The following is an 18,247-nucleotide window of genomic DNA, read 5'->3' on the forward strand; positions in this document are numbered from 1 at the left end:
AAAACACACCTGCCTGCGCCGGCCAGGCCTGCACCTGTAATCCATTAGGACGAAAGGCCTGGCTGTTTACCCGGGATGTGTTTCCTTAGCATCCTGGGGAACTTGTGCTCAGGGGCTGCTTCTCCCCGTAGCACGAAGGCTTGTTTTCTGCTTGCGCAGGACAGGAGGCAGAAGTTTCGGGGGGGGCAATTGCAAGGTTACTGCTCAACGGCTGGCCGCGACCAAGCTGACGGAGCAGGAAAAGAAAGGGCCGAGGCTGCAGCTGGCCACCGCGGGGAGCCCCGGCCGCCCGCAGCTCTCGCCTGCCCACCTCGTCCCCCCAGGCAGAGCCCGCTCCTGCGTGCTGCGGGACAAAGCACGCTACCGCTGTCTCAAAGGGTCGCTCTTCTGTAGATTGCTTGTTGGGGAGTATTTCAGAATAGGTAAATAGCCCATTTAGACATGGCATTACTTAATACAAAAGGTATTAATAATCCAGCAAAAGAGATGAGAGCTCTTTCTCACTGAAGATGCCAAGAGCACAAATTGCCTTCTTGTAAGAGAAAGGCTTAATTTCCATAGAACATGACAGATTAAAGCAAGAGTGGGTGGGTCCACTCTATTATTCATCAGTCTTCATTTCTAACAGGAGATGGTATGCTGGCTGCTTTGAAGTTTCTTCGAAGGCCCAGGTTGCCCACAGTCATTTTATTGGGGTGGAAGGCAAGATATGCAGAGACGGAGATTCAAATACTTAACACTTGCATTCCCTGCTGCCCTGATTTTATAACGAATCAGCCTTGTTGCTTCTGTTGCTTCCCAAGCATGAGCCAAACCAGAAGGTCTGAGTTTAAACTCAGAGACCTGTCTGGGTTGTGGAGCAAAATGAGGGATGAACAGACTCAGGATTACTGTGTTGCTACATTAGTCACAGTCATGCCCCGGGACTAATAGAGCTTCATTTTGGAGCCATATAATGAGCTCTGTCAGCGAAGAAATCCAGGATTAAACTTCAGAGATTGGATTCTTCCCTCCTGAATGTGAAACAGACCAAAATAATAATAAAAAAACAAGTTTCCATCAGCCGAATTTACTCGGTAACGCACTGGAGTATTTCACTTCAATGGAAAACTTGAGGAGTAATTCTTCAGAGGCAGCATATTTCATTTGCAGCTAAACTTTGCAGGATGAGATTTATACATGGAAATAACTTCTGTGGAGGGGCCTGCAGCGGCCTCCTCTGTGGCTGAGCGGACCTGGGTGAGCTTTATTTACTCAAGCGCAGGCAGCCAGCCGCTGCCTGTTGGGCAACAGCAATACCACCAGATCCAGCAAAGAAATGCGGTTGCCCACAAGGAAAGCACACCTTTAACAGGCACCGGCGAGGGCCTTTCTGAGGACAAGCACAGAAAGAGCTTCAGTTCAGAGTCAAAGCAGTCCCCTAGGAAAAAATCAGACAACTGAATTGTAACGGGGCATCGGGTGACCTTGGAAGGAAACACAAGTGGGGAACACGGGTTTCATCCTCTTCAGCATTTTCCCCAATGCAGGACAAGGATTAGGTGGCTTTTTGGCACCAGTGGTGCTGCAGTGGGGAGGCAGCTGGTGAAAGGAATAAAATGAATGCGTTCGCAAGGCCTCAGGGACTGCAGGTGAAGCCAGCTGCAAAGCGGCCACTTCTTAAGGGGATTTAAGGGGAAAAGATTCATCTTCTAGACGAACTGATGTAGCTGCCAGGAAGGACAGAGGTAGAAAAAAAAAATATGACTAGCCCTCAGGTATGTTTTCCAGAACACTTTTACTAAAAACACCACCCTTTCAGAAGTATATTTATTCTGAATACCAGGAGTCAGTCCTGCTTTTTCCAGACCTTCGTCCTAAATTTGAGCTTTCAGTTAGGATTAGAAGTGGTTCCTACCTATTAACTTTCAGAAGAGCAAATCACCTTTAGGTGGGGGGAGGAGGTGGAAGGGGCTGGAAGCAAAATCACATCATGCTGCCAGCGCTACTTTATGGGAGGAGAGAAGAACCGGCCTCCTGAAGAGGGAAACAGCGCGAGGCTCCTTGCTCTCCGAGGCTGCGAGGGCGGCACGCCGCGGAAAGCGTTTGCCGTGCCGGGCGGCTGCCGATCCCGGTGCCGGCTGAGCCGGGTGGCCGCAGGGGCTGCCGCACGTGGCCCCACCCAGGGCAAGAAAACGACTGCAAAGCGCGAGCTGATGCTAGGAGCTGGAGCTGAGCCAACGTTACGTGCGCAGGGACTCCTCACTAGGAGGAAGGCCTAGCATGGGAGTACAGTAGAGAAAAGTACTTGGCAGACACGGGATCTGGAGCGCCGTACCCGTATTTTAAGCCCACCCATTGCCATCGAGGGTTTTCTGCTCTCAGTCACAGGCATAGCTTACAGACTGGTTGTTGGGAGGCTTAAAGTACCTATATCAATACTGCAGAGGGTGATTCATTATTATCTGCAGTAATCCAGAAGCTATACAAAAGTGCTAATAATAGGTCTTCAAAACCGACATTTTAGTCAAGATAAAAAATGACTGGAACAAAATCCAATCATGTTTTGTTAAAACTATAAATGGAAAGGTATAACCCATATTCAGCTTCCATAAACACTGACATATAAATGAAAACAAGGGATACAGATCAGCCCAAGGATCCAGGTCAAAGTAGGATCCGGCTCTCGCCCTGGGAAACGGCAAACAGGAAAAGCAACCAGATCACATTGATTCTCGAACAGGCAGAAAGCAACGCATGGAAGTGGCTCACATCTGCAATTACAGGTGGATTTGGGAACGGGAAGGTGTGAACACAGGCTATGTAGATGCTCCTCACAATTAGCTGAACTCCCGTGGTTACACGTGACAGGCTGCAGCTGGGTAATTGCCGAGCCATCAACCCCAAGCCTCCAGTTGCGGGGGCGTGGGTGAACGGCCAGGTAGGGTTCATGGTCCTGCTAAGTACAATTTATTTAATCCTGCCATGCAATAAGATGCACGGTTGCTAGGTGACAGGAGCTGAGGGCCTGCACAGAAAACCTGAGAACGGCTATGCAAGGTCAGCCCGGGTCCAGCTCCTCGGTGTCTCGTCTCCCAGAAGCGTCCGGATGTTCCCTGCAGCACAGCATCCTCTGGCTGCCCAGGGAACAGCACGAGAAACAGGGCAAACACGGAGTTAGTCCAGTCCTTATCCAAATTTCACAGTATTTTGGCCTCTGTAACAACTTCAGCAATGTTTAACCGGCTGCCTAGGGACTGAGGACTCCCATCCGGCTGTGCGGGCTGGCCTTCCTCGGAGTCTGCCCATCGGGATCGCTGAGCGTGCCGAGGGCTGGCACTGGGAGAAACAGCAAATTCCTGCTCCCTTCGCCCACATCACCAGTTCCGATGAATGTCTCGGACTTTGCTTTTCTCTTTGTGGACCGGTGAGATACAAGCCTGCTCTGAGGAGGAGGAGGTCAGCTCATTTGGGTCAATGTCCTCCTCCGGGCTCTGCTCCCACCCCAGAACGGACCTTGCATCCTCGCCCCAGCCTCGAATGGAAAGCAGACTCGCAGGCGGCGCCGGGCTGGTCCGGGGCCGGCCGGCTGCTCCCACGCTTGCCGCCGTGCCAGCCCCAGGCTGCGCGGGAGGCAGCCGGGCCGCCGAGCCCAGCGCAGGGCAGCGGTGAGCCCTGCCTGGTACGACGCGGACACTCCTGCCTCGGAGGTGTCCGCGAGGAGCACGGCAGGCGCAGATCTTTTCCCACCAGCAAGCCTCCTTCCCTGGCCGCAGGCGCGTGCATCTCCTCAACTTGGACGGTCCAAGCTCCCAAACTTCCTCTCGCTTGTAGTTCCCACGCTCCTCCTATCTCCAAACGCCTGCTGCACCCTGTTGGGAAATAGCTTCTCACCCTGCCTGACTTGCACTGTTTCATCTGCCTACGTATCGGATAAGCTGATAAAATGTGCTGAACACACCAAACGGAATCTGTTCCTTCCATCCTCTCCCCACCACAGGCTCATCCAAACCAGCGCCGCAGCGTCCAAGGCCTCGAAAATCTCTCTGCCATTAACACTGTGTGCTGCAACGGAGTGCAGCGTTTCCACAGCCAAAATCAACAAGAAATTTGCAGGGATTTTTGTGGTATTGAGGGCAACTTAACAACTGAAGCCAGAGGCAGATTTACTGTCACAATTTTCACTGAGGACTGTAAAATTCAGCATGTTGCAACTCGGTCGTTAACATTGGCTTTGGGCTTTCAAGGTTCGGCTTGGGAACCGGCAGCAAACGTTCAGCATGGTGCTGTGGCACTGTCGGAAAGCGCAGGGTCAGCTGTTCCCCCTTGAGCCCCACAGTCCCCTTGTTCGCGGCATACCCAGCCCCTCTTTCATCTTCGCAGCCTTTCCGGCAGATGGGAGGCAATGTTTTCTCCCTTCTCCCTATGGGATATTTTCATAGCAAATCCCAGGCAAGAGGTGAGGAAAGGTGGGGTTTAACCCTACCTCTGCCCTCTTCCCCAGCAGGACTCCTGGGAGGCTGAAGGAGAAGGAGTCTTTTTAAATTTTTTTCCTAATAAATCAGGAGGCATTTCATACTGACCACTTTAAATGAAACCAGACTGTTTAGTCCAAATGGTTACTCATAAGCAGCATCTAATTACTTCTAGTATTTAAAGAGAAAACAGAAAAATCTCCTCGGAGTATAAACTCAACGAAGAAGCTGCAGCTGCAAGAGCAGAGCCCACGTTACCATGCTGTCACTGAATACATCCACCACCCATGGACTGTGTGGTCCTGTCCCCTTGCTGCGGGCTCAGCGGGCGGCATTCAGCCTGGCAGCGAAGAGGATGGGGTGCATCGAAATACAACAATCACCTGCGGCAAGGCGAACCATGTTCCCAGTTCTGCTCAAGTATTTTTTTCCCTCCTCCTTCTATCAATAACAGCATAAGAAACAGATGGGAGTGAGGGGATTTGCAAATATAAATCCCAATATACCATAGCAGTACATGCACTGGTACACACGCACACTCTCACAACAGAATGATGGTTAAAATCAAGGCGCGCTCTATGGGAAAATGGTGACTGGCTCTCTGGTCGGACAGTCAATCCTTCCCAGAAACACAAAGCAAACTCCCCAGCCAACAGCCTGCACTCATCAGCCGATAAGATCAGAGGTTGGCACGAGCCGCCCTCCTGTCTGGTGCGTTGCAGGCTTTCCCATCCCAGCAACGGATGAAGTTACAAGGGAGCTGGCTGGAGCTCATTGCCGGAGATGTCGTCAAGCCCACACCCGCTGCCCCCGCCTCCTGGGACAGGGGGAGGATGAAACTAAGTCTTGGAAATCTCCCAAAGCACTTTAATCTTCTGTCTCAGACAGCACCTCAGGCGGTTGTTTAGAAATGCCTGATTGTCCCTTTCGAAGCAGAATTGCAAAGATCATTTTGCAAGGAGCCCCGAGTCCCCTGCCCACGTCAGGGCGTGCGGGCTATGCTCCAGGCTGCAAATCAGGCAGGAGAAGGAACAGAGGAGGCAACAGCAGTAGGGACCACTGCTTTCCCCCAGGAGAGGGCCGCAGTGGCCAGGAGCTGCCACGGACCCCCCACGGGGCCAAAACACAACAAGAAACCCAAGTGCATGGGCACCGACGAGGACGCAGCCTGCGCAGCAGGACAGCCTCGCCTGGGCTCAGCCAGATGTGCCCAGGACGAGCCACCCGCCGGCACCGAGGGGACAGCCAGGGTAGCAGGGCCACAGCACCGATGCCTGGGAGCATCACCTGGCATGAAAACATCCTCCGGCCCGAACGTCGTAGTCACCTCTGCCACAGGCAGGCTGGGGGCATGGATGTGCAACGTGCAAACAGAAGAGCCTGGTCGGACAACATTGTCTCCTCTCTCTTGCGGTTGCCCTTGGTCACAATCTGTTTCTCACTCAGGCCACGTCTCCCTTTCGATCTTTCTGCCACCTCCTTCCCCTTTCACTTCCGCTCCCTTACACCCTCCCTAACCTCCTCTTTCTCACTCTCTTCCCTTCAGCCCTACTACAGGAATCCTCCCTTCCCCAGGAAACTCTTTCCTCATCAGCCTGGCTCACCACGCAGGGCAGGGAGCTGGAGCAGAGGCGCTTTTATTCTGCTCCGCGCCGCTCCCAGCTACTAACCGGTAACAGGTAACCAGCTCCCAGCCTCCGCAGCAAGGGAGCACACCCCATCAGCCCTCCTGCCCACAGCAAACAGGAGCAGCCCAGCATACGCCTATAATATACACATATACCCATATGCAGAGAGACTGCAACGCACAAGGCAGGGTTCCCTCCACCCAGGGCTGGAAGGAGAGCTGGGCGAGGTGGAGGGGTGCATCCCCTCCTCCCCGCCGCCTTCCCGCCCTATGCTCCGTGGACTCTGCCCTCCTCCTTCTCATCGGCAGCCAGGTCCTCCCACCAGCCTCCCATTACCTCTCCTTCACCCTATATCTTCACGGTGACTCGAGGAGGTGGCGGGGAGCCATGTGCTCCTGAACCATCCTTCAGAAGGCACTGACACTGAGAGTGCCTCCATCCTGGCCCTGTAAGCCTTCACGTTTTTTGGAGCAGGAGGCACAGAGCAGGGCACTGGGCCGACCCACACAACTCTCAGCGTTAGCACAAAGGACAGTTACTGAGTAGTTGCTCTCCATTTTTCCAGAATTACTCTAAAATGTGGCTTTTGCATTAGACTGCCAAGAGGGAGCAAGGGTGAGGTTTTCTTTCCCTCCCTGCTACAGTGATCTCGGGAGTTCTCCCTTCTTTTGGCAACAGGAAGATTTTGCTGATGCCAGCACCAATACTAACTAAAGCCAAGTGGAAAAACATCCTTAAGTTTTCAATACGAGGGTCCCGTTTCCAGCCAGTGCTCTCTCAGCAAGGATTTTCCAAGAGCCTCCATTTACCCAGACAGGCTCAGTCTCCAAGGTGGGCTACTATCCTGTGCTAGCTGGGGACATCTCTGGGTTTGTCCAGAGCTACCGCAGCACAGGATGGGACTTTGTCACCCTCTTGTGGCTACAAGGGCTCACGGGCTTGTTGTGGCCCTGAGCTGGCCGCATCCAGGGCCCTGGCTCCAGGGAAGGCAGAGAAGTGCCTTGAGCCTGGTCCTTGCCCCAGCATTGCTGCTTTAGCTTTTTGCTCCAAGGTGTTTCAGGGAGGTTGCTCACACTTTGGAAAGCACTGGAGAATCAGGTCTCCCCTGGCTCTTGAAACAGCATACACATGCAGCACGAGTCAAGCCTCCTGACAGCAATTCTTGCCCATCTGATTTAATACTGACCAAGGAAGCCCTTCCCCTGGGAGAGACGACACGTTTGCCCCATGCAAGCTGCTACACCCACAGCAAGTCACAGGCCAGGAAAAGTGCCTGCAATTCATTCGGATTAGGTTGATGTAAGATGTTTCCTCCTTCCCAGTTTAGGTGGCTGGAAATCTCCTACCCAATTCCCAACCCACCCAAATCTCAGCAAGGAAATCAGGCCACACCAGCCTCTAAGACAGAAGGAGATTCATTCAACTTTATCTGAAAGCCATTTCAAGTATGTCCAGACTTTTAATGAAACTTGGATAAAACCCTAGAGATTAATAACAGTGCAGGGCTTATTGGATACCAGAGTTTTGTCTGTTTCCAAGAGAAACATATATATGAGCTTTGGTGGAATCTCTGTGTACAGTTTTTGGCAGAAAAGCCAAAATAAATCCCTTTACTGCAATATCCCTCAAGCAAGATAAGGCATGAATCTGTTTGCAATTCCCTTGTATTATCGTCATGTGTGGATAAGCAGGCTCATCTCCCTGTGCTATCCCCCCGGAAAGGCAGGGAGGGGAGGGACTAACGTTGCTCCAGGAGCCCACTCGCCTTCATGGCAGCCTCCACTACCCACAGACGGTCTGTCCACACTGTCAGTTTTCTGAGGTTTTCTTTCTCTGCCCGCTACAGCAAGAAAGCAGTAGGATTCCTGCTACAGTAGGTCCAAACCCAGCCCTCTCCCACCATCCATGTCACTTATATGCAAGCACGCACTTGGGCCTGACTGTAGACCAAGCACTGGGGTTATCAGGTGGGAGAAGGGGACAGGATCAGTCATGCCTCCAGGGTGGATCAGGCACATACGGGGTTACCATGAAACTCCCATTTCACCAGCCCACATCCTAAACACAACACGGCCTGTTTGCATGCAGTAGGGAGGAGGCACTCAGTGGGGCCAAGGCACCTCTGAGCTCCGCGGTGCAGTCATGGCCACACTACCGTTTAAGAGTGAGCCTGTCTGCCCCCCTCGTGGGGAGGGAGCAAGAAGCCCTGAAAAGGCAGGGAAAGGCCATATCTGGCTGCCAGGCTGAGCAGACGTGCGCGTACGTGTTGCTCCTGCGTGAAACTTGAGCTTTATTGGAACATTGAAAGTTGAATCAATCCGGAGAATGTGGCTGGGGCCGGTGTGGGGTTGTGTCCCACCCAAGCAGAGGCAGAGCGCTCCCCAGCCTGCCCAGGAAGCCTAGGACATGACAGATTTGGGTATCAGGAGCGTAAGATCTCTGCCCTGCCCACTCCAACGCCCAGCAGGCAGCAGTCACAGTGGTCAGACAATGCAACAAGGGTGGTTCACTAGGTTGTCCGCTAAGAGAAGGACCTCCTTCTGCTAGGATGAGTGGGACAGACACGTCATCGACCACTGGGCTTGAGCTGCCTTCCATAAGGAGCAGCGGCCATGGATCCCCTGTCGTCAGATGGCCGAGAGGACTGGGAGGTGCCTGGAAACTCCACGCATGTGTTGAATCAATTCACAGCAAAGTTCCCCAGCCCAGAAGGGAAAGTCATCTTGAAACAAACACAGAGGGAGGAGTGTCATTGCAGGCAGCAGCAGGCATCTGCCCGGGCTGTGTAAAACCCTGCCATGATGGCTGCCTGTCCTGGGCAGGGGCAGGCTCTGCCCTCGTGCTCTGGAACAGACTACCACATAGCTGTAAGCAGGAACGTTGCCCTGGTATTGTTTGCTCATGCCATGGGTGTCAGGAAGGGCTGGCAAGACCTTGGTACAAGGCAAGGCTCACGCTGGATGCGCTCGCACGGGTCTCCACTGCCTTCAGTCTGAGCCCTGCTATATTAGCAGACAGCTGCTGCAAGAGTCCATCTTCAACCCACAACTGCTCGGTCAAGGGGTGCAGGCTGTTGGGAAGCCATGCTCTTTGCAGCCCCCTGGAGCCCAGCCTTCCTCCTTGAAATCAAGGCAAAACACCTAATAAAACGGGCCCTCCGTGACTGTTTGGAGCACTAAGGCGTCTGGCATCTTTCCACCTGCCTTCCCTTAACCACTGTGGCTTTTTCCATCTTAATAAGCAGGGAAAGCAATCATCGTAACGAACATCTCTAAAGCTCTCACCACGGCACTCGGATGTGCTAAACGAAATAAACACACATCAAGAGCCGACTAATGGCTCTCTCATCATCCTGACAGCTATGGTCAGACACAAGAGGGACTAGGAAGGGATGCTAATGTACAAAGCAGAAACACTCAGAAACAGAGGGCTGAAATCTTACTTCCTTTTTTTTTTTGCCTGAATTCAAGACTGCCCTCCACATAACTCTCTCTCCATCTCCTGGACACAGCTGTGCTCATGCCAGGACCCATGCTGGCAGGGGAGGGCAGTGCTGTGGGGCACAGTGACTGCCTGGTGATGCTCCCTGAGGTGTAGGTGTCTTCAGGTGACACCAACCTGTCAAGCAATTATGCACCGTCAAGTCCTCCCCTGTCTCTTGACTTCCTAGACCCAACTCATGGGGGGATTTCAAGGCAAGCCAACTGGCTGCGGGTGCTGGGTATGGTCGGGGACTGTGGGGGCAGACCCCTAGGTCTGGGGTGCAAATGCTTCCGGTTTGTGTAGGAGCAAAGGTAGGAGTCGTCCGTCCGAGGGCCAAGTTATATGGTATGGCTGACCTAAGGGGGCAGAGCCCACTGCTGAAGAAAAGGGAGTCCCTCAGCTGCTTTGCTCCTCTCTCAGACTCATATTGTGTCGCTTAACTGAGAGCCAAGAGTTTTGCTTTGGTCAGAATTGAGGTGAGAAAGCTCAGGACGGTTCATGAGGCTGCAAGCCACGGGGCAGGCCGGCAGCACAGCCCTGGAGCAAGTGCCACGGTGAGGAGAGCGCAACCCCGGGCCCAAACGGAGCTGGGGCTGCCACGGCGCTGCCGGTGCCTGCTCAAATGCGCACAGCCCTGCTTCTTCCCTCTTCATCCTCAGCTGCGTGGTCCCATTCCCTCCTTCCCCTCCTTTTCCTGCCACACAGCTTTTGACATAACTTAAATCGGCAAAGGACGCCCGACAGGGGAGAAATAATACCCCAAACCTCTGGCTTCACAAATGCAAACACAGCCCCTTCGCCTCTTCATCCAGGTAGAGCTGCTGAAATCTGAATAAACACACCAGTGCTGTTGTGACTATTGGTGTTGGCTGTGCTGTGCCACGAAGCTGCCAGGCCTTTTAACGAGGATAGACTTACAAACTAGCCCAGAGCAAGAGCTTGGGGGAAAGCAGGGGAGCGGTGGGGGTTAATTAATAATAACAACCCTTCCACTCGCTACAGTAGAGCATCCACGTGTATTAGCTCTTATAACGAGAAATGAAATGGCTTAACGCTGCTAGCTTTTCAGTGCCAGTGCTGAATAAATGCCATGAATTAGACATACAGGCATTTAGACATACAGAGAGAGATGTTTCCAATCTAGGTTACTAAAACTAAGCATATTGCAACCAAATTCTAACATTGCTAGTTGGAGTTTTCAAATCTGTTCTTTCAGCCACCTAAATTAAAAGGCTGCTTTATATTCTGCAGGCTTAGAGGTGACTTTTTTCCGCAATTAATTAGTTTGAAACTAACAGGGCTGGGTCACTCCAGCTTTCAATAATGGAGCTGTTGGGATATATATATGTGTGTATGTATGTGTGTGTGTATTTTTTTTTCCACTTCTGAGCTGCTGTTTTTCATCTGGCAACAGGCTGCTAGCGATTGAGTCAATATTATTTGATGCTTGCCTGATAGCTTACGTGAAATGATCCGACCATCTCAAGCAAACCCCCAGCGGCAGGTGGCCACATCACAGAAACCACTGTCGGACTGGGCTCTGCAGATCCGTCTCTGCAGCGTGGCCGAGGAGCAGGCAGGCCTGGAGACAGAGCCCGGCTTCCCTAAGCAGCTAAACTCCAAGCTGGAGACAGTGGGGAGAGCCGTGCCACGCGGGGCTTGCTTCTCTCGAACCTGTTCCTCCTGGGGACAGTTCTTGCACCTTACGAGGAAATCCTAGAAACGTAACGTGGGAATTTAGTGTAATTTATAACCCCCACATACCCAAAGGCAGTACAGACCAGATGTTTCAAAGCTAGCTGCAGGTTTCACCACCAGTAAAGCAACTGTAGGCTCAGTTCTGACTCCACAAATGTGTCTGGTTAGTTAACGTGACTTGAACACCCAGGCCCTGGAGGGGACCTGTCAAGCAGCTGGCATGGACACCTAAATGACCTTAACTGTATTTGTAAAACTGGAGGCAGAAAACTGCCTGAGCGAGGGTGAGCCGCAGCAGCAGGGCTGTGTACACAAAACAATGCCATGATTCATCTGAGATTGCCATAACCCATCGCATTTCATCAGGATGCTGTGGCATTTAAAATGGCATTTCCTCCCATCTGTTGTGCATTAGCAGACAAAGAAAAGGAGGAGGGGGGAGAGAACAGCCAAACAAAAGGGAAAGAAAAGGGATTCCTAAGTAAGACTGTTTCTAAAGCAATTCCTTTTAAAGTCCAAACCCAGTCCAGCAGACAAGGGAAGATGGCAGTGACGCTTTGCTGTGGCCAATTTTGCCTTCACCGCTCCCCAGGGCCTGCCTCCAGCCCGCGATGCGCTCCCCCAGGAACGTTACTGAGAGATGCAGATATCCTCCGTGACTCAAAGCCTCGCAGAACAGCACCTGGCAACCCTCTCTCCATACACCCAGAGCTGAGCAACACCAACCAAGGACTGTCAAATCACGGGCACGAGCAAACAAATTCCCCCAAGCTAACCACTGTTACGGCTTTATTTTTCCTTGGCTTTTCTCTGTTCCCTCTTCTTCTCCGTCTCTCCTCTGATCTTCCATTGCTTCCTCCCTTTCCTGCCTCATTTTCCCTTGGAAATGAGAACCTCTCCCTACATCCCTATGTCTCCCTGCACCACTGCCCTTTCCCTCACTGTGTCTAGCTTCTCCTCTATGTTCCCACCTCCTCTCCTCAGTGTGCCTGAGGCTTCACTGTCCTCCTCCCTTTATCTCCCTCTGTCTTTCTTGCCCACCCCCCTGCCCTGACCCATCCCCACCTCCTGTGCTACCCCGTCGGAGAGCATCCACAAGACCGAGACACCAGAATGGCCAAGGCAGCTGGTCCCATGGATCAGCCACCCTAGAGAGGCTATGTAAAACAACTCTTTCCTTTGTCAGCAACACACTTCATTTCATCTCAAGGACCCAGGAGCCGGTGGAAATTTGGGAACCGTTTTGCTCTCTGGGCCTCCTTGCAGGGAGCTTCCCAGCTCTGACCAGCTGAGCACGGTCAGGGTTGATTGGTCACCTCAGGCCAATCTGTGCCCAGACGGGGTGACGACTTGCTGCATGGGACCCTCTCCTCTGAGCCAGCCCACATGGCACTCCAGGGCACAGTCCAGGAGAGATGGATCAAAGCCCTCCTGACAGGGGCAGTCAGAGTGGGGGAATTCAGCTCAGCTTCCTTTCTGAACTGGGCCATGCAAATTCTCCTCCTAAGCACAGCCTATACTTTCAGCCGACTTCATGGCTGCAGGGACCAAGATTTCTGACTCCGCAGAGCGCTCACTTCAAATAGTGAACAGACATAACACGTGAAGCCTGTTCCTCAGGCAGCTGGGAGGAGGGGAAGCTCTGGGAACGATTCGCAGCGGGAGGGGCAACAGCTCCCCTCTGGCCCCGCTATGCGGATACGGGGCAGCAGTGACGGAGCATATCTCGGCTGACCCAGGCAGCTCTGCAGCTGGCAATGGGATTGACCCAGCCTTGGAGCAACGAGAAAGGTCGTTAATCCCTAACAGGACAAAATCCCAACGTGTCAGCAGGATAACCCTGCTGGATCTTGCCTTGAGGTAACATACAGGTCAGATTCATAAACCAGGCCAGGGCTCTGATCACGAGACTCACCAGAGTACCTGCAGCATGGAACAAGGTCCCTGTCCCAGGCCACCCATTCCACTTCCTGGCTGGAGGATCCTGCCCCAGAGCAGGGGCAGGACGAGCGGCTTGTCCGCAGCTCATATTTTGGCTGAAATCAGCAGCGATGAAACGGATCAGGTGAGGAGCTGCACCAGCTGAGAAGGCGGCAAAGTACCTTTTCTGTTGTCTCTGCTCCACCACTGTGGTGCAACCACAAGCAGCTGGAGTCAGAAACTCCTTCAGGCACGCAGCCTGGGATCCCTCGGTATCAAGACCCCATACGCACTGCATACCCAGCATGTCTAAAGATCACTAAGGATCACCCCAGCATCTCCAAGGATAAAATCATGACGCCCAGTTCGTAATTGTGCAACCTCCAAAAGACAGAACCAACCCCATATTGTCAAACTGCACCTCACTTAGGGTCACCAAACAAGTAGGTCTGACCAGTTCACACAATGATGACGTGCCCCTCCCTGCTACAACGCACTAAGGCCAGAGACTTATACATGGACAAACACACGCAACTGATGATTGCAGCTTAAACAAGGGAGAGCAGAAAGATGTCCCTGCAAGCCCAAGGGTCCAACAGGCATGCCTAGAGACTGTCAGCTTCCATACGGCACAAAGGAGGAATGACAGCATTTTCCAGCCAGCTAATGTGCTCTCTGAACTCTGGTTTGGCCTGGACACAGGCAGTCTTTCAGAATGGAATAGGTGTGGACAAGTTCAACCCCAAGCAATAACCAAATAACATGTGAAAGTGGCAGCAAGCAAAGCTCTCAGCTTGTAAGGCTGAGGGCATGGACAGGGCGGTGCGCTTATTAGCGGACTGAGCTGAGCTGGCTACTAAATTACAGCCATTTTATCCCCTGTCTGGATTTGAAACAGCTTCCTGCAATCTCTTTGTGACTCAGTGTCTTGGCATGGAAAATGCATACCCGAGAGGTTAGCTTTTGAAATCCACCAGGGACATTTCACCTTCCTAAAATAAAGAGTGGGCAAAATATTTTCAACCTCCTTCCAAAAAACGCACAGAAAAATCACTCCTTAATAACTGTACGTTGTTGGGTCTCAGCTGGCTTTGGGCTGGGGTAGATTTTCCTATTTATAATCATGCAGCTGTTTGCTGACTGAATAGCTCTATTTATTATTTGCCATGTTTACTAAACGCCTGAAATACCTTCTCTACCTGTAATTGTGGTGCAGCATATATTTTTTTTCGGATTCATTCATTCAAGTGGGTTGTGTTACTACCAGGCCCTGATCTGCGGCTTGCTAAGGGCCGTTCATGGTTTGAGGGTATGAAGCTTTGGACTCAAGTGACCCTGAACTGCAGCAGACCTGTAAAGAGCCACTTGGAAAAAAATGGAGGCATTTTTAAAGCCATTTGTGCATGGGCACTCAGGGCTTTAACGTACTCTGTCTGCCTTCCTAGAGAGCAATCCCTCCTGAACGCGTTTGCTCCCCGTTTATGTTCAACTCTGTCTTCTTCCCATCCATGTGCTACCCAAATTGCTCAAAGCCTTATCTTTCATGCTCGCTAGCATACGTGAGTCCTGAACCTCAGGAGAGGAGAAGCCTCAAAATTCACTCAACAGAGTCTTGTTGGACTCTGGGAAGTCTGACACGAGGAGAAACTTACGCAACAAACTCCCCCGAGCATGCTGAAAAGCATCATTCCTTTGGTGCGAAGAGAAAACAGAGGGCTCTGGAAAATCTGGCCCTGCTGAACACCTTCAACTTACCTCCAAAACAGGCCCTGAGCCCTGACAAAACGCCCTGCAGACCCTTGCTGGGCCTCCCTTGTCATCCCTCTGTCATGAGGTGATGGGTCTTTCCATAGCGCCCCACATCAGTGAGCCATCAGCATTTACTCCCTGAGACTCTACAGGCAGATGCGCCGCAGCGCGCAGGGGTGGCAGCAGACAAGGGTTGGTTTAGTTTGGGGACTTTTTTAAAAATTTTAAATAAACAAAACAAACAAAAAGGTTCCTGGAAGTATAAAGCCATTCCAGATGGCACCATGTCAAAGTAGGTCAAAATCTGTTCCACAGTATACCTGCAGCAGGCAGCGTCCTTTGTAAATCACAGGGGCTGAATCCCATCCCAAGCTCCTTCTCAGAGGCCCCCGACATCATCCTCTCCAAGCCACTGCCCCAGGCTGTCAGCTCTACGGGCTCAGTCCTGGCCTGTCCTGCTCAGTTCATTCGCCTGGAAACCTCCCCAGGAAACACACTTCAGTGCTTTGCTGTCCTGAGGTGCTTTTCTTACCTGCGTCTTCCACTCCGGTTAAGAGAATCAGGTCTCCACACCAGGCCTCGAGCTGATAGGGCCTTGTACCACTTTGCAAGGGACATTTCAAAGCAAAGGCAGTCTTGCTGGAACACCGTCTTGGTTCAGAGGCCTGTAGCTCTCACAGAGATGCCGCATCCACATTTACTCTGAGCATCAATAACCATTTGTGTAGGGGGAGGTCACCCTTAAAAATGACGAGCCAGGTCTGTCTTTCATTTACAGGAGCTGTAAAACTGCCACCTGGCCAGTGGCTTTACTGCTGTGGATGATGCTCGTGTCAAAGAAGTTTGGTGCAGGAGCCAGCTGGAGCACAGCCAGTTTTATATTTAATCTTGCCTATAAATACAAATAAAGGCTCTGTATTTTGAGTGAGTGACAGACACACCATGGACATTATTAAACCTTCCAAAAATAAACCTCTACCAAAGTGAAGGGAGCCAGATTTTTCCTGGAAAGTATCAGCATGGGGAGGGGGAGAGTGGTAACAGAGCAGCCCCTCTGCTGCGCGGCCTCTGCCCAACAGTTCTTTGTGCCATGGAGCCGTCTCATCTCTTCTTGTCGTTTGCCTGTTTTAGTCCAAAAATGCCCCGGCAGCTCCTCAGAACAGCTTAACGTCCATCCAACATTAAATCAGTCCTGAGTCTTCAGCCCCTGAGTCCTCCGGGAGCAAGGCCTCTGCCCTCAGGGCCCAGAAAGATTTAGTGGATGGTGCTGTAATAATCACCGCCCTGTCCACATCCCTTCCACCATCTGCCTGTCCTCTTCGTTGGAGGCGGCCGATCCGTATTTGGGGTAGTGGAATGGGTCACAAGTCCACTTCTGGGACACCACATTTCGCAGCTGCCGTGTTATCTAAAACCACCATCAATTTCAGCTAAGTGTTAACCCACTTCATGCAGAAACTTCACTCTGCCAGCCTTGGAGGGGTGCTAATCCCTGGCAATGAGCACAGCCAACAGCGGTATGCATGTGTGAGTGTCCCGCAGTATTTGGTGGCTTCTCTTCATCTCCTGCAGAGCTGTACAACGATGCAACAGTCCTAGCCCTTCTTTTCTCCCTTTTCTCCTTCCCCAGAACAGCACTTTCAGCATTCCTTGCTTCATGAAAAAGGTCCAAAATGCACCCCACTACACATCCTACAAAAGAGCCAAGCGGCAAATTCAAAGTGTCAATCTGTACTGCAAATATCTCATGAGCACTAAGCCAATTTCAAGATTTTCACGAGTCTGAGCTACACCACTGTGCACCTCAGGTTCGCAAGACTGCAGGAGAATGCTTAAAATTAAGGCTCTGTCCACTCCTCTTGGAAATAACTTCTGGGCACTGCTTAGAAGAGGGCGGATTGCTCTCATGAAGGTGTCAGGACTTCCACAGACACCACTTGCCTGTGTTTGAAGCAGCAGCGCCTGCTCCGTCTCCCAGACAAGGCTGTGTTCTCCACCTGGCCTGGTTCAGTTCTGGCTGGTCCCAAGGTGCAGCTTCCCTGGCCCAGTTCGATTCTGGGTTTGGTTCCCAGGCACGGCTCCTCCACATGACACAGCTGGGTCTGGCTCTTGGGTACAGTTTCTTTGGCGTTATTTGGTTCCCGATTCGGTTCCTGGGCACCTCCATCCAGCCCAGTTTGGTTCTAGGTTCTCTTCCCCCAACCCGGTTCAGGTCCCAGTTTGGCTCCCCTGCCCTGGCTGGTTCGATTCCTGGGTGCAGCTCTCCCTGCCCAGTTCAGTTTGGTTGCTGGGAGCATTTTCCCTAGCCTGATTCAGTTCCAGGTTTGTCCAGGTGGAGCTTCTCTGTACTGGTTCAGTTCCCTTAGGCTGGTCCAGTTCAGGTCTGGGTACCGCTCGCATTTCATGTCCCAGTTCAGCTCCCCTGCCCTGGTTTGGCTCTCGGCCCGGTGCGGTTCCCAACTCGGCTGCCCCAGCCCAGTTTGGTTTGGTTCCTGGTTCCACTCAGCGCTTGGGCCAGCCCACTGCAGCTCCTGGTGCGGCTCCCTGGCCCAGCCCGGCCCGGTTCAGCTCCCGGCCTGGCTGTCCTGTGGGCTCAGCTCCTGATTCGGCTCCCTTGGCCCAGTTCATGTTCCAGCTGGGCTCGGCTCCCCCAGCTTGGCTTATTATCCAATTCAGAGCCCCCGGCCCAGTTCGGTCCTTAGCTCAGTTCCCCTGGCCTAGGGCTCGGGGCCCTGTTCGGCTTCCCAGGACCAGTTCTGGGCCGAGTCTGGCCCCTCCCAGCCCAGTCCGGCTCCTAGGGCCCGGTTCGGGGCCTAGTTTGGCTCCCCAGGACCAGTTCAGGGCCGAGTTCGCCTCTGAGGGCCCGGTTCGGGGCCTGGTTCCACTCTCTCAGCCCGGTTTGGGGCCTGGTTTGGCTCCGAGGGCCCGGTTCCGCTCTCTCGGCCCAGTTTGGGGCCTGGTTTGGCTCCGAGGGCCCGGTTCCATTCCCTCGGCCCAGTTTGGGAACGGGTTCGGCTCCGAGGGCCCAGTTCCGTTCCCTCGGGCCGGTTTGGGGCCTGGTTCAGCTCCCCAGGACCACTTCTGGAGCGAGTTCGGCTCCTAGGGCCCGGTTCAGGGCGCGGTTCCGTTCCCCCGGCCCGGTTCGGGGTCCAGCTCGGCTCTCCAGGACCAGTTCCGGGCCGAGTTTGGCCCCTCCCAGCCCGGGTCGGCTCCTAGGGCCCGGTTCGGGGCGCGGCCCGGTTGCCGGTTCGGCTCACCGGTCCGTACCCAGCCGCGGCACCGCACTACATTTCCCAGAAGCGCCGCGGGCGCGGC

At 53.0% G+C, this 18,247-nt stretch overlaps 1 protein-coding gene across 2 annotated transcripts in view; it reads right to left on the reverse strand.

Moving 5' to 3' along the window:
• Nucleotides 1-18,233, reverse strand: part of ARSI (arylsulfatase family member I) — a 34,818-nt gene extending 16,585 nt beyond the window's left edge. The window contains exon 1 of one of the 2 annotated variants that reach the window (XM_009672001.2): nucleotides 15,465-18,233. In XM_009672001.2, the coding sequence (XP_009670296.2) occupies nucleotides 15,465-15,550 (86 nt within the window). In that variant the 5' untranslated portion in view covers nucleotides 15,551-18,233. The remainder of the gene's footprint in view (nucleotides 1-15,464) is intronic. The other variant, XM_009671987.2, reaches the window with a different exon arrangement.
• Nucleotides 18,234-18,247: the final 14 nt, after the last annotated feature.

This window comes from Struthio camelus, chromosome 13 (genome assembly GCF_040807025.1).
Source record: "Struthio camelus isolate bStrCam1 chromosome 13, bStrCam1.hap1, whole genome shotgun sequence".
Lineage (NCBI taxonomy): Eukaryota > Metazoa > Chordata > Aves > Struthioniformes > Struthionidae > Struthio > Struthio camelus.